Here is a 22,284-nt window from a genome sequence, read left to right on the forward strand (position 1 = left end):
CCAAAAGTAGGAAAACCAAAAACAAAATGGCAGTTTTAAATTGAGATAGGAACCTTAATTTCTCACATTTTTTTTACACAGAGGAGATGATATCTGGAATGTGCTGTTGAGGAAAGGGTTGAAATGGAATTCAGATTAGTTTATTATTGTCATGTACTGAGATACAATGAAAAACTTGTCCTTACATAGTGTATTAGAGGTGGAACAAGATAAAATAACACAATGCAGAACAAAATGAAACAGCTAAGGAAAAACTGCAGTGCTAGTAAGTAATAAGGTGCAAGATCATAATGAGGTAGATTCTCAAGTTGCATCTATCTTATTGTACATGGGAATGATTTATTAGTCTTATAACAGTAGGGTAGAAGTTGTCCTTCAACCTCGTGGTCTGTGCTTTCAGGATTTGTATCTTCTGTCTGATCGAAGGAGGAAAAGAGAATGCTGGGGTGGGTAGGGGTCTTTAATTACACTGGCTGCTTCACAGTCAGCGAGAAATAAAGAGTCCATGGATAGAAGTCTGATTTCAGTGATGTGCTGTATCCACAGCTCTGTGCAGATTCTTGCAGTCACAGACAGAGAAGTTGCCAAACCAAGCCATTATGTATCCAGGTAAAATGTGCTCTATAAAGCATCAATAAAAATTGGCAAGGATCAACAGGAACATCAGCAGTAATAGAATTAGATTCAACCACTGTGTTTAACAGATAATTAGATGGACAAGACATGGAAGGATATGGTCCTAATCTGGGCAGTCTTTTCTTTCTCTCTCTCTCACTCTCACACACACACTTTAAATGCATACACTCTAGTATTGGACATTTCAACATGGAGGAAAAAGGTATCAATTTATCTACATCAATACTTCTCACAATCTTATAAACTTCTATTAAGTCTCCCCTCAGCCTCTGATACCCCAGAGGAAACCCAAATCTGTCATTGCAGTACATACCCACTAATCCAGGCAGCATCCTGGTGAACTTCAGCATCTTGCCTATAATTGGGCAATCGGAATTGAACCGAAGTTTTACCAAACGAAAACATAACTTCCTTACTCTTGAATACTCTTGAACACAGTATCCTGACTTATAAAGGCAACATACAGTGGCATGCAAAAGTTTGGGCACCCCAGTCAGAATTTCTGTTACTGTGAATAGCTAAGCGAGTAAAAGATGACCTGATTTCCAAAAGCCATAAAGTTAAAGATGACACATTTCTTCAATATTTTAAGCAAGATTACTTTTTGTATTTCCACCTTTTACAGTTTCAAAATAACAAAAAAGGAAAAGGGGCCGGAACAAAAGTTTCACAGCTTGTAAATGCTTTCTGTCACCAACTAAGTCTTTCAATTTTTGTTTGGGAGATTTTCGCCCATTCTTCCTTGCAAAAGACTTCTGGTTCTGTGAGATTCTTGGACATCTTGCATGCACTGCTCTTTTGAGGTCCATCCACGGATTTTCCATGATGTTTAGGTCACGGGACTGAGGGCCACGGCAAAACCTTCAGCTTGTGCCTCTTGAGAAAGTACACTGTGGATTTTGAGGTGTGTTTAGGATCATTATCCTGTTGTAGAAGCATCCTCTTTTCATCTTCAGCTTTTTCTTTTTACAGACGGTGTGATGTTTGCTTCCAGAATTTGCTGGTGTTTCACTGAATTCTTTCTTCCCTTTACCAATGAAATGTTCCCCATGCCACTGGCTGCAACACAAGCTCAAAGCATGATCGATCCACCCCCGTGCTTAACAGATGGAGAGGTGTTCTTTTCATGAAACTCTGCACCCTTTTTTCTCCAAACATACCTTTGCTCATTGTGACCAAAAAGTTCTATTTTAAATTCATCAATCCACAGGACTTTCCAAAATGCATCAGGCTTGTTTAGATGTTCCTTTGTAAACTTTTGACGCTGAATTTTGTGGTGACGATGCAGGAAAGGTTTTCTTTTGATGACTCTTCCATGAAGGTCATATTTGTTCAGGTACCGCTGCACAGTAGAACAGTGCACCACCACTCCAGAGTCTGCTAAAACTTCCTGAAGGTCTTTTGCAGTCAAATGGGGGTTTTGATTTGCCTCCCTAGCAATCCTACGAGCAGTTCTCTCAGAAAGTTTTCTTGGTTTTCCAAACCTCAATTTGACCTCCACCGTTCTTGTTAACTGTCATTTCTTAATTACATTACGAACTGAGGAAACGGCTACCTGAAAATGCTTTGCTATCTTCTCATAGCTTTCTCCTGCTTTGTGGGCATCATTTATTTTAACTTTCAGAGTGCTAGGCAGCTGCTTAGAGGAGCTGATTGTTGGGACAAGATTTGAGGAGCTTAAAATGTTGAAAAAAATGTTTCATCTTTAACTTTATGACTTTTGGAGATCAGTTCATCTTCTACTCACTTAACTATTCACAGTAACAGAAATATTGACTGGGGTGCCCAAACTTTTGCATGGCACTGTAGTATTTATCACCCCATCAACCTTTGCAGTCACTTTTAGGGAGATATTGAGTTGGACTCAGCATCTTCCATAAATCAACAATATTAATGATGCTATATTAACTGTATACTGTCCCTTTAGATTCAATCTCCTAAAGTACAACACCTCGCACAGGGCCAGATCAAACTCTATCTGCCATTTCTCTGCCCATATCTACAAATGATCGAGTACCTACAATATCCACTGGCAACCTTCTGCATTATCTATTTTTGTATTCATGGGCAAAGTTACAAATCCACTCTGATGTTATTGATTTATTTATATAAAAATACAATACAGCTCTATCCTCATTGATCACCTTGGTCACCTCATGGAAATAATCAAGTTAGTAAGCCATGACCTACCTTACTAAAAGCCATGCTATCTGTCCCTAATGTTGAGTTCTGTTCATTTATTCTATATAAATACTTAGTAGGCATGTGTACTTTCCTTGTTACGCGTGTGTGTGCTGAAGGAAGAGGGGGAATTGCAGGATAAAAACGTGGCGGCCCTCATATATTGAACTGAAACGTTGAAAGTTGTTTAAACAGAAGAAAAATGTGTCTTTGTTGTTTGGCAGTTTACAGTGGTGGCACAGGATATTTTACAATTAAAGGAAACCACCAGCATTTGACGAGAGCAAGCCTTATGAAAGCTGGAAATATAAAACTGGAACATGGACTCATGTTACAGAACTACAGAAGAAGCAAGCAAGTCTTGGCTGTTGTGTTGGTGCTTTTGGGAAAAACGAGACAGATTACCATGGGAATTTCAGAGAAAGATTTGAACAAAGATGACTGTATGAATATGCTAATAAATATGCTTGACAGTTTTCTTTCTGAAGGAAGGATTGAACGTACGAGGCATATTCAGACTTTGACAAAAGTTAGAGACAATTCTAAAAATATGGCTGATTATACTGTTGATTTTTTTTTATGTAGTCGCTTGCATTAATACAAAATGGAACTACCTGGCACTGTTATTAGCTTTTAAATTGTTGGATACTCCATGTCTAGACATAAAGGACAGACAGGTACCATTAACTGCATGTACGGAATTTACATTTGCATCTATGAAACCAGCAATGAAGAGGATTTTTGCAGAAAAGGCAACTAAGACAACAGTCGGAATTAGTTTGAGTCAGGAAATGGCATAGTTCACTGAGCAGAAAGAAGAGTATAGCCAGCGTAGATCCCAGAGTGACCAGACAAGGGTTCCATTACCTGGCACAAATCCAATAAACAAGTACAGTAGGAGATCAGAATGTGCAGTATGTCAAAGTATTTACCACTGGGCAAAAAGCTGTCTGCACAGAACCAAACAAGCTAGGCTAACTGAAAAACATAACAAATCTGAAAATGTAGAACAGTATCATATCACATTGCTTGTGAAGAAATCACTTAGTAATGCAGAGACATCTGAGGCAGAGATTTTGATGATAGAAATCTGTAAGATCTGCTGTTATTCATACAGCATGCACACACACACACACACACACACACACACACACACACACACACACAGTGTGTGGAGAAAAATGGTTTGGAAGCTATGTAAGTGAACAGAACCAGAATGAAGTGCAAAAACTGGTGAACACAGATGTCCTAGTAACAAAAGAGGTGTTGTTTGAATCAGCAAAACAGGATGAAATCAGACATTGGAGAAATAATGGAGTGTTTGAGGAAGCCAGAAACATTGGCCAGAAGACAGTGTCTACTAGATGGGTGCACACCCTGAAAGAAACTCAGGCAGGAATTATACCAGAATCACTCCTGGTGACTAGAAGTTTTGAGGAACTGAACATAAAAGAACTCCAAAAAGACTCAACAACATGTGCACCAGAGTCTCTCCGACTACTTCTCAGAGATACGTCAAGAGCACTGGCAACCCCACTGCATGGACATAAAATCCGCATTCTTACAAGGAATGGAGCTGATACATGACATTTACATTAAAACCCCATCTGAAGCCATAAGCGAAAGAACCATGTGGAAACTCAAAAAGTGTGTGGAAGATCTATCAGATGCATCACTCTGCTGGCATAAAGGTCAAGAAAATTATGTTGGAAACAGGTGGGAAGATGTCTCGAGTGGATCCAGCTGTCTTTTTTTACTGGCAAGATTCAGGATATCATGTGATTGGAGTACTTACCTGTCACATAGATGACTTCATGAGGGGAGGATTACAACCCTTTGCTACAGCATTATCCCTCAGCTAAAGTCAGCTTTTCAGATTGGGCATGAGGAAAATGACAGATTTTGCTTTGTAGGGATAGGCACCTTTGCTGTTGACAGTACAGTACAACGGCACCAAGAAAACTACATCAGGAATTTTCAGACTATCCACATGGAATCCTCACATGCCACAATACAGGATGCACCCCTCCGTGAAGCTGAAGCTGAGCAACTTGGGTCACAGATGTGTCAGATCATTTGGGTAGTAAGACTGAGCAGACCTGACATCATGTTTGAAGCCTGCAACTTGACATCCAGTGCAAAATCCAGATTCCCTTGATTCATTACAAGATTTAGTGTAGTCTGCTCACTTGTTGGTTCTATAACACTTTGATGCAGAAACCACCCAAAGGCTACTCCAGAAACTATCAGTCTTGAGACAAGCCAGTCCAGTTTCTCCAAATCTATGAGAACTAAAAACAATCCACCAAAACCAATCTGCAATTATCTTCAAATATTTATATATGCTACAAATTCACGGTTGCCAGTAAGGCACTCACATTGTAGTTCCACTGGTTTTAATGCTTTCTAAGTTTCAGTTCCAAAAAATGTCTCCAGTGCTTGTTAGGCACTCATCAGTGGAAGTGATCTAATAATTAATAATTATGGTTCACTTCTCCATTGTACTTTCTCATCTTTCCAAAAACCTTGATCATCTGATATATTTAGCTCTAAGTCCAAAACATTTTCTTTAATGCTTTAACAATGCTTATAATGCCATGCCTTCCAAGATGAATTTGCATAATGATTATATGAGAGATGTGTTATGTCACAAAATTGCACTTCGGCAAAATGTCATTGCACTGATGCAAATCGTCCATAGGACGACAGGGATGCCTAGTTTTCTGCTAAATGAGAGATTCAAAATTGCTACAGGTGAACTGGAGAGGTAAAGGTAATGTGTATTTCCTATGTCTGGATACCTACATCACTTGGTGCGAGCTCAGCACGCCACTTACATTCTTCAACCACAGCAAATGCAGGATCAACAATCTACAGGAAGAACTCAGTGAGTTTAGCAGCATCTATGGCAGGAAGTGAACTGTTGATGTCAAAGCCTCTAATCAGGATTAATGCAATATTTCAACCTAAATCGTCAACAGTGGAAGAAAGTGAGAGCACCTGGAGGAAATCATATACCCACAAGAGAACTGTGCAAACTCCACACAGACTGCACCCAAGACCAGTACTGAAACCAGTCACTGCAGCTGTGAGACAGCAGCTCCACTGCCTATACCACTGTATCGGTCCAATTACAATCGATTTGAACTGTTTATCTAAGATAGCCTCTGACAGTTCTGGAAACTAAGATAGCCTCTGACAGTTCTGGAAACTGACCCACCTGGTTCGCCCATGCTTGTCAGGATATGAAGACTAGTGTGTGATTTTTTTAAGCTTTAGCCTATACATGACTCCAGTTTAACAGTTTAACTTTTAACTGCCTTGTGAAAAGAACAAAACACTCAAATATATAAAATAATTACAATCAGTTCATTTAGTTGGCAGCTTGGTTCACTGGTAGAGTTCTTAAACTCCAGATCTATTGGTTGTGATTCACATCTGCTCTACAAATAGGCATAATTGTCGGGCCTGGCACTTACATTTACATTTTATTGTTACGTTCTGTGACAGAACATATTGTTACGTTCTGCAAATAACAAATCTTGCATGAGGTTAAAGTGGAGAACTGTTTGTAATATCTAGTGGATTACTGAGGTTCAAGGCAGAAAAGGAAATCCTTAGCAAAATATGTCTTTCAAACACTACCAAACACTACCAAACACTACCAAACACTACCATTAAGTAGAGACATTTTAATTGGCAATTGTTAGAACTTACTACATAGAAACACAGAAAACCTACAGCACAATACAGGCTCTTCAGCCCACAATGTTGTGTCGAACATGTACTCATTTTGGAATTACCTAGAGTTACCCATAGCCCTCTATTTTTCTAAGGGATCCAGGAATCCCTTAAAAGACCCTATCATATCCACCTCCATCGCCAGCAGCCCATTCCATGCACTCATCACTCTCTGCATAAAAAACTTACTGTTGGCATCCCTTCTGTACCCACTTCCAAGCACCTTAAAACTGCCCTCTCATGTTAGCCATTTCAGCCCTGGGAAAAAGCCTCTGACTATCCACACGATCAATGCCTCTCATCATCTTATACACCTCTGTCAGGTCACCTCTCATGGTCTACCGCTCCAAGGAGAAAAGGCTGAGTCCACTCAGCCTATTCTCATAAGACATGCTCCCCAATCCCGGCAACATCCCTGTAAATCTCCTCTGCACCCTTTCTATAGTTTCCACATCCTTCCTGTAGTGAGGTGACCAGAACTGAGCACAGTACTCCAAGTGAAGCCTGACCAGGTTCCTATATAGTTGTAACATTACCTCTTGGCTCTTAAACTCAATCCCACGGTTGATGAAGGCCAATGCACTGTATGCCCTCTTAGCCACAGTGTTAACCTGTGTAGCAGCTATGGACTCAGACCCCCAGATCCCTCTGATCCTCCACACTGTCAAGAGCCTTACTTTAACATCGAGGCACCCGCTAGTTTCGCGAGACCATGGATCTGCGCCTGGAAAGTCTTGCTTCAGTCTGTGTTGGTTGAACAGCGTCTGTTGTGGCTGCAGCCTTGGTGTGCATCGTCAGCTTTCCGTTCTCCCAGACTCTCTTTGTCAGGCCTGGCAAATGTTGAGGCTGCTCATTCGATCCGCCTGCTGATCTCGGGGTCTAGGGAGAGACTGTCCTTGACGGTGGAGCCAAGGTATGTAAACTCAAACTACCTCCAACTCATAGTTGTTGATGGTAATGGCTGAGGGGTGCAGAATGCCTTGGCCCAACACGTTGGTCTTCTTCAGACTGATGGTCAAGCTGAAGTCCTGGCATGCTCTTGAGAAGTTGTCCATGAGGCGTTACAGTTGCTCTTCAGAGTGTGCTGACAGTGCTGCGTCATCTGCAAACGACACGTCCCTGATGAGACTTCTCGAACCTTGGTTTTCGCCCTCAGCCAGGACAGACTGAACAGCCTCCTGTCCAATCTGGTGTGGGGGTAGACACCATCAGTTGATGTTCCAAAGGCGTGCTTCAGCATGATTGCGAAGAAGATGCCAAAAAGGGTGGGAGCAAGCACACAGCCCTGCTTCACACCGCTGTGGATGTTGAAGGCCTCTTCTTTGAAGAGCCATCAAACTGAACGACGCCCTTCATGTCTGTGTGAAATGACTGAACTATCCTGAGCAGCCTCAGGGGACAAACAATCCTGGCAAGGATTTTGAACAAGCCGTCTCTGCTCAAAAGGTCAAAGGCCTTCGTGAGGTCAATGAAAACAACATAGAGTGGTTCTCTTTGCACTCTTCATTTCTCTTGTAGCTGTCGAAGGGAGAAGATCATGTTGATTGTGGAGCGTTCTAACCTGAAACTGCACTGAGACTCGGCATATAGCCTTTAAGCTATTTTCTGCAGTCTGTTTAGGACCATGCGGGTGAAGACCTTCCTAACAATGCTCAGCAAGGAGATTCCCCTGTAGTTGTTACAGTCGCTTCTGTCCCCTTTGTTCTTATATAGGGTGACAATTTTGCAGTGTCTCATGTCTTGCGGCACTGCTCCCTCTATCCAGCACTGACACAGTAGTTCGTGCAGATGGTTTAGCAAGACGCCCTTTGTGCACCTAATGGCCTCTGGTGGAATGCCATCCAATCCTGGTGCCTTCCCAGTGGGCAGGCTGTCGTTCCCGTGCCGAAGAAGTCTTCAGTGTCCTGCCTAAATGACTATCGTCCCGTTGCACTTACATCCATCATCATGAAGTGTTTCGAGAGGCTCGTCATGAGGCATATCAAGACCCTGCTGCCCCCTTCACTGGACCCCCTGCAGTTTGCGTACTGTCCCAACCGCTCAACAGATGACGCCATTGCCACCACCCTCCACCTGGCCCTAACCCACCTGGACAAAAAAGACACATACGTTCGGATGCTGTTCTCAGACTTTAGTTCAGCATTCAACACAATCATCCCTCAGAAACTGATTGGAAAGCTGAGCCTACTGGGCCTGAACATCTCCCTCCGCAACTGGATCCTAGACTTCCTGACTGGGAGACCTCAGTCAGTCCAGATCGGGAGCAGCATCTCCAACATCATCACACTGAGCACGGGAGCTCCCCAGGGTTGCGTGCTCAGTCCACTGCTGTTCACTCTGCTGACCCACGAATGTGCTGCCACACACAGCTCGAACCATATCATCAAGTTCGCCGATGACACCACCATGGTGGGTCTCATCATCAAGAACGAAGAGTCAGCTTACAAAGAGGAGTTGCAGCGGCTAACGGACTGGTGCAGAGCCAACAACCTGTCTCTTAATGTGAACAAAAGAGATAGTTGTTAACTTCAGGAGGGCACGGAAAGACCACTCCCTGCTGAACATCGACGGCTCCTCAGTAGAGATGGTAAAGAGCACCAAATTTCTTGGTGTTCATTCCCACAGACAGCTGTGGAAGACAAGTCATTGAGTATATTTAAAGTGGAGGTTCATAAATTCTTGATTAGTCAGGGAGTCAAAGGTTACATGGAGGCAGTAGGAGAATGTGGTTGAGAGGGATATTAAATCAGCCATTATGGATCAGCAGAGTAGACTTGATGGGCCAAGTAGCCTAATTCTAATCCTATGTTTTATCATCTTATATCAGGAAGGTAATTCACACATTAGTCTATATTAGACTTTAACTATATTGAAGTTGTAACTACAGTGGCCTCAATGTGTAGTAGGCAACTGTTTCCAAGCATGATATCCAAGATGATTTTTTTTACCTGCATTATTACTTGGTTTTGGTCGATTTTTCCGCCTTCGTTTCCTGGTTGGCTTAATCCAAGGGCTGTCATTCTTCCCTTTCTTCTTCCATTTCCTTTTCAAACTAGATTCAGAACTCTGAATGGTAAAGAAAAGCAGTTACAAAATTATTTGTTACAGCGAACTAAACCACCCTTTGAACCACCCTTCCATGGGTAACATTTCAATTTCAATAAAAATACTACTCAATTTCTGATTTAGAACCAAAACAATTAAACTTACCTTTGCTACTTTTTTTCAAAAAGACAATTATACAGAGAGAAACTATAAATTTAGCTTCACAAAGATTAGCAAATATGACAAGTTTCCTATAAAACTTTGAACCCAAAGGCCATGCAGGCACCAAATAACAAAGGACTTTGAACTTTGAGACAGATCCCCAATAGTACATTCAGATTTATTTATCCACATGGACACAAACATACAATGAAATTACCATCCAACATACCCTAGGATGTGCTAGAGGTAGTGTGCAAGTGTCGCCACACATTCCAGCACTCACAACGTTTAGCAAAATATCTCTAGCAGCAGCAACAAAACAGTCCTGATGAAAAGTCTCCATCCAAAATCTCAACTATTTATTCCCCTCCACAGAAACTGCCCAGCCTGAGCTTCTCCATCATCCGGTATGTTCCTCTGGATTTCCAGCATCTACAGAATCTAGTGTTAACAACAACACAAGCTCCTTTCCCACCTTTCTGCCTATAGGCAGATCTCCAACCTCAGAACAGGCTGCCTCAAATTCCTGGCATCACTTTCACAAAGTTTGTGATTATGGTGGAACATTCAATTAAGGTTTTCAAAAGGCAATTGGCTAATTGTTTTTGTGGAATATAGTCTAGATAGCTAGTAGAAAAAGGCTGGAAAATTAGACCAAATCCACTGTTTTACAAGATCTGATGAAGATTTAAAGGGTTAAATGAGTTCCATCTATTTGTCAAGTTTATTGCCATTTCGACCATTAACTGCTGTACAGTACACAGTAAAAATGAAACAACATTCCTCCAGGACCCTGGTGCTACATGAAACAACTCAAAACTACACTAGACTATGTGAGACAGCATAAAAACTACACCAGATTACAGACCTGCACAGGACTACATAAAGCGCACAAAACAATACAGGGCAGTATAATAATTAATAAACAAGGCAATAGGCACAGTACAGGACAAATTACAATATAATAATAAATGATGTAGATGTCAGTCTAGACTCTGAGCACTTATTTTAATTACATTGATGAAAGAAAAATTATAACCATATAAAACAAACCCAAATTTGTCACCTGACCTACACTCAGTGGCCACTTTATTAGGTACAACTGTGTAATACACCTTGTTTAAGACCATGCTGTATTTTATACACACATTTATGCTATTGGTTATTTTATTTTTGCATATTTTCTATAAATCCAATGTGTTCCTTTAATTAAATTATGCATTTCAGTTAGTTAAGCTTGTTGAATTAGACAACAGGATTTGTCTTGTTAGTATTTCGCCAACAAGATGCCCCAGAACATTCTGGAGGGTTCGGAGGAGAGTGGAGGAATTTTGGAAGAAGGAGAAAGAAGAAAAATGAAAGCAGACAACAAACGAACAGAAGAACATGAACTCATTTGGAAGGACAGATACTACTGTCAGAAAATCATCATGCAGACAATGATCTCACAGAGAATGTGCAGGTCAGTTTTAGTTAGCTAGTTATGACATGACCTCAATGCTTTGTCCTTGGACGTTGCATGGATATTATGTACCACTTCAACGGAGTTTTCAGGCAGAATTGTTCAGTACCGTGTGTAAATGAAGTGAAGCAAACCAGATAGGTTATGCAACCATGTGCTCCAACGATAATGTGCACACTGTTGGCTATTTATATATGTGTAATGGGCCCTTTTCTTTATTGTTTTATTATAGTTTAAAATATTTTGTCAATACAACTTTAATCTAAGCTTATACTGGTGTGAGTTAAATTATTGCTTCCTGGCAAACAGTACATATGCATGGGTGTGTCAATATTCATACAAGAAAATGTCCTACTTTCCCTTAAAGGAACATTCAAACTTTGAGGTTTTGTATTTACCCAATCATATTTACACTAGTCATGTTTATTTATTGGAAATGGCTTTTTCATCATTATTCCCAAAGCATTGCAGGGTAGTGTTATTGTTAACTTACATTCGCAGTACAAGCTAACTCACTATGAGTCTACGGCGAGAGAGTTACACCTGTACACCTCATTAATGCATATTTCAAATCAGCCAATCACATGGCTGCAATTCAACAAATAAAAGCATCCATACATAGTCAAGGGGTTCACTTATTATTCAGATCAAACATCAGTATGGGGAATAAGTGTGATATAAGTGATTTTGACCGTGGAATGACTGTTGGTGCCAGATGGGGTGATTTGAATATCTTAGAAACAGCTGATCTCCTGGGATTTTCACAGAAAGCAGTCTCTAAATTTACAGAGAATGGTGCAAAAAACAAAACACCTCCAGTGAGCAGTAGCTTTATAGGCGAAAACATCTTGTTAATGAAATAGGTCAGAGGAGAATAGCCACACTGGTTCAAGCTGACAGAAAGGCAACAGTAATGCATTACAACAGTGGTGTGCAAAACAACATCTCTGAACGCACATGTTAAACATTGATGTGAACGGAGTACAGCAGCAGAAAACCATGAACATACACTCCTATATCTAATAAAGTGAACACTGAGTGCAAATGTTCTCACATGTTTAAGTACCACTCATCTCTCAGACACCAACCTCTCAACCATTATGAACTAGACTACCAATGTCCTATATTTAAGCAAATGATGAAAGCTCATGGTAAATCAATTATCCAGAAAAACTTCCAAATACACAAGTTTCACGAAATGCAGTCCAATGAACTCATGACAAATTAGCAGGTTTATTTACTTTACTCAGAGCAATTGAACAAAATACAAATCAGCTTATACATGAACTGTAGAACATTGCTCAAAGCAAACCATATCAACACTACACAGGAGCAAAATAAACTCTCTGGAGATTTCTCTAAAACTAATCACACTATCAATCACTCTGATTATCTAACTCTGGTTTCAAACAGAACTATACACATCTTCAGTCTACATTTCTTAAGGGAGTAGGAGTGCAACAGCTTGATTACTAGCCCTGTCCCCAACACCTAAAGCTCAACTATCTTGCCAATCAGATAGAACATGACTCTCCAGTGACACTGGGATATTCCAGACTCTGTGAAGGAGTTGCATGGTCAGCTCCAAGAGGCCTCTTCTTCTAGTTGGATATTCTAGAAGTGAGCTATGAGACTTTACACAGAGAAGAATAATTTAATCAAATTGTCAATTACAGTTAGACCTCACTGGCTTTCTCTTTCCGGGTCATTCCGCCAGAAGGGATGTTAACAGATACCTTGCTAAAAACTCTCTGGTTAGGCCACATCTGGAGTACTACGTACAGTTCTGGTTGGCCCACTATAGGGAGGATGTTGAGGCTCTGGAGAGGGTGCAGAAGAGGTTTACAAGGCTGCTGTGAAAGAGACTGTGACTATCCACCTAAGCTTTGCTTCTTATATTTTATAAACCTATATAACATCATTCCTCAGGTTTCTACAGTCCAATAATAATAAACACAGACATGACGGACTGCAAATTCTGGAAGCCTAAAGCAACACACAACAGAGCAGGAGAAGCTCAGTGGGTCAGGCAATTATCTTCGGATGGAAGTAAACAGCTGACATTTCAGGTTGAGATCCTTCAGCAGGACTACAAAGAAAGAGGGAAGATAGTATAAAAAGGTGTGAGGGAGCAAAAGAGCAAGGGATAGGTTGCTCTGGGTAAGGAGGGGAAAGTGGGAATGATATTAGAGGCTTCTTCCACTCTTCCCATTTCATGATGTGTTTATTTTTCTCTGTTGCAACAAGAACATGCAGTAAACTTATTTTTTGGCTTAGCCCATTTCACTGGTATGTATATATACTGCAGTCTTCTGGAAACCCAGAAGACAAAGAGTCAAAGAGAATTGCAAGGAAAAGGTAACTGCCCTTTTGACACCCACCAAACATAGTCTTTCAAATGTACATTTCTTCTTCCTAGCTACAAGACCAATTTCACATCCCACTACCTCCAACAACAAAATCAGATTGGTTTTATTGACCTAATCATGCCACTGTCCCCACTGACACTCTACAAATGAAGGAGGGGGCATTCTAATTCAAACTTTTGTGAAGGTTCCATTTTCTTTATTGGATTGTGAATTTTTCTTTTGTGGTTGGCAAGTGTGTTTGCTCATCTGTTCTTAGATGAAAAACATTAACTTGCCTGTATCACAGTAAATCTGAAATCAACAATCAGGAGCATAAATCAATAATGTCCATTGAATATAAAAGTTAATTCACAAATTCTCATTGCACCCATTCACATCTAATCACTATTTCACAAATACACATGACAGGTCAAGGAGTAAGCCATCTTCCTTGAAGTTGTTGCCTCAATTGGTCCTTGTTCTAGAGAATAACCACAACATGAACCAGGAAACTAAAATATAGAACAGAAGATTTTAAGAAATGATTCATAACAATGCACAGATAGCCACCCGGTGTTGTAGTGGCATCAACACTGGACTTTGAGGTGAGTGGTCCCAGGTTCGGATTTCCATCCATCCTGGGTTGAGCATCGAGTTAGAACCTGGTCTCATAAAATCAAGACAAAATGCTGAAGAAATGGCAAGGTTGCCATCCAATGCACCACAACATGCTGAGAAGAATAACAATGTACAGATAATGATATTCAGAAGCCAAATGTCCTGAGTCAAATATCTAGAGTGTATACACATCCAGCACAAATGACTCACCACATCAGATTCAAAGTCTTCATCATCATCATCATCATCATCATCATCATCAAAGTCATCAGAATCTTGTTCCTCTTCAAGATCATATTCTTCCTGCTGGTAGTTAGCCTGTATGGAGAAATAAAATTTCTGTAGCAAACTGCAACCTACAGCCAGTAAATTTGTAGGTATCATGAGCCTCAAGGGAAAGAAATAACAAAAATTAAGTAATTGTGGCTAAGGTAACTGATAAAATAATTCTGGGTTCATTGGAAAGCAAGTGGAAAAATGGGAGGAATTTACTACTACTGGCACCACAGTAACAAAGTGATTAGTGCAACGCTACTAGAGCTCTGGGCTTTGGAATATGGAGTTCAATTCCAATGTCATCCATGAGAAGTCTGTATATTCTCCTTATGGAACATGTGGGGTTTTCTCCAGGTGCTCTGGTTTCCTCCCACAATCCAAAGACATACTGATTAGTAGTTTAATTGGTCATTATTAATTGTCCCATGATTAGGCCAGGGGTTTGCTGGGTGATGCAGCTCAAAGGGCCTATTCCATGCTGTATCTCAATCAATCAATAAAATTATTCACATCTCAATACTTCATTTGTCATATTTTAGCAGAACATAGACAGTATACATTTAATGGAGATGTGCAATGGATATCTGGATTTCTGCAGAAGGAAACAAAGGCAATTTATAAATGTAGCTTTTTTTGCTTTAAGAACACATTAATTTCTATTTACAGGATAATCAAATCTACACAAATTCCTCACAAATCTACATAGTCAAGGACAACTTAAATCAACTTATTTTGTTATAGTTTTCCAATTATTTGTAGAGAATTAATTGTTTTAACACTATCAGAAAGCCAGCTTGCATGAAAAAATAATTTTTGATGGACTCTCTTAAGTACATTTGCAATTTCAACCATGAATAAATTGAATTAAATGTTCAAGTCTGTTTAGAAATTAAAGCAACAGGTAAATTTGATAAGAAACCCCATGGAAAACAAATGAACAACAGGAACATAAATTTGTTTGAAAGTTAAAGAAAAACTTCTATGCAAATCAGAAGCTTACAAAGTTTGCAAACAGACCCTGATTGTTAAAATAGCAATCTGAGGACCATCAGAAAAAATTCTGGTTATTAGTTCTGTTATGTAATTATGGATATCAGGGCTGGAAGATAAACATAACCAGAATTTCTTATTCTCAAAGTTGCAAATATTCACATTCATTAGCTGTAAAAAGTCTTAGACTGTGAAAATTAACTGGCAAAGCAGCACCAAGTACATACTTCCTTAGAAATCTCCATTTTGCGAATGTGTTCAAGCCCCCTAAAGTCCATGGATAATTCCGAATCTGGTTGGTCTACAATACTATACTTCTCTTCTTCCTCCTCCTCCTCTTCGTCCTCTTCCTCTTCATCATCCTCAGATTCCATACCTTGAGATGTGTCAATACTTTCTCCATTTACGTTCTGGGTAACACCATTGGAGGGGTTAGTCTGTTCCTTCAATATATAAGAAAAAGACAAAGGTCAGGACAATATCTCAGACATGAAAACAGAAGAGCATGATTCATTGATCTGGACTATTAGATCTTAAAATGTCAAGTGCAGCATCATCCAACCAAAAGACTCTTGATTCATCATATGTTGTCTTGTAGTCTGCTGTGCCTTGTTTCATCTGAATACATTTGCCCACATCTCTAAACTTCGCTCAATTTTTATAAAAATAAATCATCTCTAGAATTATCATGCATCATGTTATACACTTGAAAATCATGCTTTGGTAAATATAGGTAGCAAACATTTACAAGTACTGAACATTCAAATATTTTTACTATAAATTGCACAAGTGTATTCATGTTAGTATTTCCCACACATGATAAACCAGTTGACAGCTTACTTTGTGCTACTTCCAAGAAAAAATAATTTCCTTATAGCTTTCATGTACCTTTTTGGTACATCAGTGTTTTCGCACTATCATTCAATATATGCAAACTTCCAGCACAGCACAGCACCCTCTGGTGCATCAAAAGTCTCACTACAAATCTTTGTGGAAATTTAAATCTGATTAACAAAATTTTTTCACCTGTTAAGATTTAAAGTTCTGCAATTCAATCCATGATAGAGGGAACTGCAACTAAAGCAATGCTCCAGCATTCATGATCAAATGCAAGGACAGTAGTATACTGAATATTGTCTACCTGGCCAATTCTTGCAACCATTGGAACAAGAATATATATTCTTTTGAGTTTACATCACTCTAGGTTACTTAAGAGAAATTTCCAAATTTTATAAAAAGGGAAATGTGGAAAAGTCTTGTATTTTAAGCAGTCTTCCTGGAAACTAGTCTTGCTCAGTCTGATGAAGCAGAAAAGGGAAGGGGTAGATCCAGGATTGTCCTAAAGTTTTGTCCAGCAAGATTCAGACAAATGATGCTCCAGGGTAAAAAAAAGTATCAGTTATGCCATGAAGTTCATAAAAAATACTATAGTAAATACTAGAGATCGCAAATAAAAATAGAAATAACTTGAAATGCTCTTCTCTTCAGCAGCTTCCACAAAAAGAGAACAGAAGTATTAAAGGTTTGTCGGTTATTTTTCATCAGTACTGAGGAAAAAAAAATGATGGGCTTGTGAAAAAGATTGTATGAGAGATCAAATGCCGGAAAGTTTGCAAGCCCACTTTGCTGTATCACTGCTTTGTCACCTAAATTCTACTGTAGTTTATCCAATTGCACAACTTCCCTAAAATTACTCCCAACTAATTCTGATAAAACTCAGTGTTTACTCAGAATTTGCAAAGATAAATTGCAAGCTACATGGTTTCTCAAATCTACATTCAAATACATCAATAAATTTATTTAATGCAACACTTTTAGCTCTAATACAAACTTTCCAGATCTAACAAGATAGTTGATTTACATATGAAGTAACTTCTTCCTCAAATTAAAACATATTAATGCAAAATAAATGACCTGCTTTTTAATGGGTTACATGGGTTACCGGGGCAGCTCCGGTCAAAATTTCTGTTACTGTGCATAGTTAAGTGAGTAGAAGATGAACTGATTTCCAAAAGTCATAAAGTTAAAGATGAAGCATTCTTTTCAACACTTTAAGCAAGATTAGTGTATTATTTTTGTTTTGTACAATTTTAGAGTGAAAAAAAGAAAAGGAGCACCATGCAAAAGTTTGAGCACCCAAGAGATTTGAGCTCTCAGATAACTTTTACCAAGGTCTCAGACCTTAATTAGCTTGTTAGGGCTATAGCTTGTTCACAGTCAACATTAGGAAAGGACAGGTGATGCAAATTTCAAAGCTTTATAAATACCCTGACTCCTCAGACCTTGTCCCAACAACCTGCAGCCATGGGCACCTCTAAGCAGCTGCTTAGCACTCTGAAAATTAAAATAAATGATGCCCACAAAGCAGGAGAAGGGTATAAGAAGATAGCAAAGTGTTTTCAGGTAGCCATTTCCTCAATTCATAATGTAATTAAGAAATGGCAGTTAACAGGTATAATGGAGGTCAAGTTGAGGTCTGGAAGACCAAGAGAACTGCTCATACGATTGCTAGAAAGGCAAATCAAAACCCCCGTTTGACTGCAAAAGACTTTCAGGAAGATTTAGCAGACTCTAGAGTGGTGGTGCAGTGTTCTACTGTGCAGCGACACCTCCACAAATATAAACTTCATGGAAGAGTCATCAGAAGAAAACCTTTCCTGCGTCCTCACCACAAAACTCCGCATCAGAAGTTTACAAAGGAACATCTAAACAAACCTGATGCATTTTGGAAACAAGTCCTATAGATTGTTGAAGTTAAAATAGAACTTTTTGGCCGCAATGAGCAAAGATGTGTTTGGAGAAAAAAAGGGTGCAGAATTTCATAAAAAGAACACCTCTCCAACTGTTAAGCACGGGGGTGGATCAGTCATGGTTTGAGCTTGTGTTGCATCCAGTGGCAAGGGGAACATTTCACTGTTAAAGGGAAGATTGAATTCAATTAAATACCAGCAAATTCTGGAAGCAAACATCACACGATCTGTAAAAAAGCTGAAGATGAAAAGAGGATGGCTTCTACAACAGCATAATGATCCTAGACACACCTCAAAATCTGCAATGGACTACCTCATGAGGCACAAGCTGAAGGTTTTGCCATGGCCCTCACAGTCTCCCAACCTAAACATTATAGAAAATCTGTGGATAGACCTCAAAAGAGCAGTGCATGCAAGACAGCCCAAGAACCTCACAGAACTAGAAGCCTTTTGCAAGGAAGAATGGGCGAAAATCCTCCAAACAAGAATTGAAAGACTTTTAGCTGGCTACAAAAAGTGTTTATAAGCTGTGATACTTGCCAAAGGGGGTGTTACTAAGTACTGACCACGCAGGTGCCCAAACTTTTGTTTCGGGCCCTTTTCCTTTTTTGTTATTTTGAAACCGTAAAAGATGAAATTAAAAAGGTAATCTTGCTTAAAATATTGAAGAAATGTGTCATCTTTAACTTTATGCATTTTGGAAATCAGGTCATCTTTTACTCGTTTAGCTATTCACAAAAACAGCAATTTTGACTGGGGGGGGAGGGGGGGGGTGCCCAAACTTTTGCATGGCACTGTATCATATTTTAATTGAAGCTGCAGGATGCATTTTGCCAAGCAAAATCTAACCTCAGCACGATTTTAAAAAAGGACAAAGGATGATCTCAGTACAGCTTTGCTTGACCAGTACCAATACTCAATTGATATCAGATTTTTTTCCTTAAAATGGACAATAAATAAAACACCTAACCAAAGCAAAAAACAAAGTTTGAAATAGAAATCCTATTCTTAACTACACTATAACATTTTTTTCTGAAGTGGAAATGGAAAATAAAATCTGAGTAGAAGGCTTACACTTTCTAGACCCACCTGCATGTCAGATGCAGACTGTGACATGTTCTGAAACATTTCAAGTACGGTGCGCTGTTTTAACAGTTTGGTCTTCTTCTTAGGAGCCAGGCTATAAGTTCCCATTTTCCTTTTCTTCTTCCTAGCCACTGTCAAAGTTTTAATTATTTTGAATATTTAATAAGAAATGTATGGTCTACAAGGGTATGGCTGCCATTCATGTTTATGTGTTACTATCTCAATTATAATTGCACTGAGACTTACTCATTCAAATTGGAAATGTCTACACTATCTAAAGACATACATCAATCTGAACTATTTAATCAAAATATATACACTAAAATAAAATACTATATTTAAAAACATTTCTGCCATAGCATATTTTATTGTATTGTTAGGAAATTTTAAATTTACTATTGGAAATTTACCTCTAAATTAGCAGCCTTAAAATAGTTACTGTTAATTAATTTATTAATTATAATATCATCACTTGAATTTTCGTGACAATGAATGCACATTTAAAATAAAACTTACTGTATTCCAGTTCAGTTACTGTTATTACCTGACTGTGGCTTACTAGTGGTTGAATTGTTCTGATTCTGAGGTAGTATCAGTTTCTGTGGTGATGTTGGTTGTGGTGATGGTGGTGGTGGATTTTTCCCACATTCTAGACTCTTTGGGTCTTTGTTTGGTGGCTTTAAAAGTAGAAGTAGAAAATTAATGTCTTCTAACACTATGGTTTGCAAGGTACCACTGCACATACAATAACAAAGATTCCCAGCTAAACCTGTTGCACAATCTATATATAAATACAAACCTAATCAAAGCCCACTCCAATCAAGGAAAAAAAAATGTAACTAGTACTTGATCAATAAAATTGCTCTCTAAAAAGATGCACTACATCTTATATTATTTGCTCAAAAGATTTTGAAATAAGTTTTTTTGGCAAAAAAAACCTTCTCAGCTGCTAAAACAGAAGTAAACGTCAAAATGCTATGTAATCCTTGTGTCTAGTAGCAATCTAATATGAAGCTATCTTATTACCATAAGATCAAAAGGCATAGGAGTAGAATTAGGCCACACAGCCCATCAAGTCTACTCCAGCATTTCATCATAACTGATTTATTATCCCTCTCAATCCCATTCTCCTGCCTTGTCCCCATAACCCCTGATGCCCTAACTAATCAAGAACATATCAACCTCCGCTTTAAATATACTGAACGGCTTGGCCTCCACAGCCATATGAGAGAATGAATTCCATAGATTAACCATCCTCTGGCAAAAGAAATTTCTCATCTCTGTTCTAAACAGGCATCCTTTCATTCTCAGACTGAGCCTTCTGGTCCCAGACTCACTCACTATAAGGAAACAACCTCTCCACATCCACACTGTCTAAGCCTTTCAATGTTTGACAGGATTCTATGAGATTCCACTTCAGTCTTCTAAACTCCAAATAGTACAGGACCAGAGCCATCAAATGCTCCTTATATGTTAACCCCAACATTCCTGGAATAATTCTCGTGAATCTCCTCTGCACCTTCTCCAATGTCAGCACATCTTTACTTAGATAAGGGATCCAAAACTGTTCACATTACTCCAAATACAGTATGATCAATGTCTTATAAAGCCTCAGCATCAGATCCTTGCTCTTATATTCTAGTGCTCTTGAAATGAGTACTTTAACATTGTATTTGCTTTCCTTGCCATCCACTCAACTTACAAGTTAATTTAAAGGGAATTCAGCACAAGAACTCCCGTCCCTTTGCACCTCTGATTTTTGAATTTTCTCTGTTTAGAAAATAATTTAAACCTTTAGACTTGTGACAAACTTGTGAAAATACAAAATATAACCATCTGGATTGCATGCAAAATTAATAAACCAGTACAAGTGTATAGACTATTGAAAATACTAGCATTCCTGATATTCTGAATTAATATTCTATACTCACTGATACCTAAAAGAAATTGTGTAAAGGATTGATTCCAATGTGAATTAAATAATAAAACAAAATTAAAACACTGCAGATACTTAAAAGTCTGAAATAAAATTAGAAAAAGATGAAAATGTCCAGCAGTTCAGACAAAATCTGTACAAGCACTTAATGTTTCAGATTCCTAACCTCACTTCTGATGAAAAGTCTACTGCTGTTTCCGATTTCCAATAGGTAAACTGGTCTGAAACATTTGCTGCCTTATAATTTCCTGGTTAAACAATGCAAATTTCATCGAAGCTGATACTCTCGGTTTATTTCCAGTCACAATTTATGTGACCAGGAAAGGCTGATTTATTAGATTGGCTTAAAAAAAATCACAAAATCAACTACAGTGCAAGAGGCCATTTGGCTCATGTACGTATGCCAGCCAAGAACTATACAAATTAATTATACTTCCCAACATCCTTCCGGATCACAGCACAGTGATATATGCTTCCACTTCCACTAACAATTTCCAACCCTCTAATTCATGCCCTCCTCCTGCTTCAAGTGAAATGATTTCCCTCTAATTCACCTGCCCTTTATCCAGAATGTTTACTAAAAAAATGACTTCTCTGAACAGCGAAATGCACTCAATCTATTCACTAATATATTCACTTCAATCTATTTGTTTTGCATCATAAATTCAGTTACTGATCACATGTGCCAAACTATTGATCTGCCTTGTTCCATCAACCTGCACCCAGACCATAGCCCTCCATACCCCTTCCATCCATGTATCTATCTAAAATGCTCTTCAATCCTGAAATAGAACCCGCATCCACCACTTCCATTGGCAGCTGCTCATCGCTAGTGGAGTTTGTGGCTGTTAGATGCAGACCATTTTATTTGCCACAGGAATTCACCTCTGTTCTTATATTCGGTGTCTACATTCCTTCCAGCTCTAATGCTAAGGAGGCAGTCTGTGAACTGTACGGGGCTATTAGCGAACTGCAGAACGTACACCCTGATGGACTGTTTATTGTTACCGGTGATTTTAACCACACAAACCTTAAGTCAGTGCTCCCCAAATT

General features: G+C 39.0%; 1 protein-coding gene across 6 annotated transcripts in view; it reads right to left on the bottom strand.

Moving 5' to 3' along the window:
• The window catches only part of LOC132407663 (histone-lysine N-methyltransferase EHMT1-like), a 188,174-nt gene that overhangs the window by 77,946 nt on the left and 87,944 nt on the right, over positions 1 to 22,284 (bottom strand). For 5 of the 6 annotated variants that reach the window (XM_059994485.1, XM_059994484.1, XM_059994487.1 and 2 more), the window contains 5 exons: positions 19,840 to 19,972; positions 19,299 to 19,426; positions 15,687 to 15,902; positions 14,404 to 14,511; positions 9,507 to 9,624 (listed from right to left, as the gene is read on the bottom strand). In XM_059994485.1, coding sequence (XP_059850468.1) covers positions 9,507 to 9,624; positions 14,404 to 14,511; positions 15,687 to 15,902; positions 19,299 to 19,426; positions 19,840 to 19,972 — 703 coding nt within the window. The remainder of the gene's footprint in view (positions 1 to 9,506; positions 9,625 to 14,403; positions 14,512 to 15,686; positions 15,903 to 19,298; positions 19,427 to 19,839; positions 19,973 to 22,284) is intronic. The other variant, XM_059994490.1, reaches the window with a different exon arrangement.

The sequence above is a fragment of the Hypanus sabinus genome, chromosome 18, assembly GCF_030144855.1.
Source record: "Hypanus sabinus isolate sHypSab1 chromosome 18, sHypSab1.hap1, whole genome shotgun sequence".
Taxonomy (NCBI): Eukaryota; Metazoa; Chordata; class Chondrichthyes; order Myliobatiformes; family Dasyatidae; genus Hypanus; species Hypanus sabinus.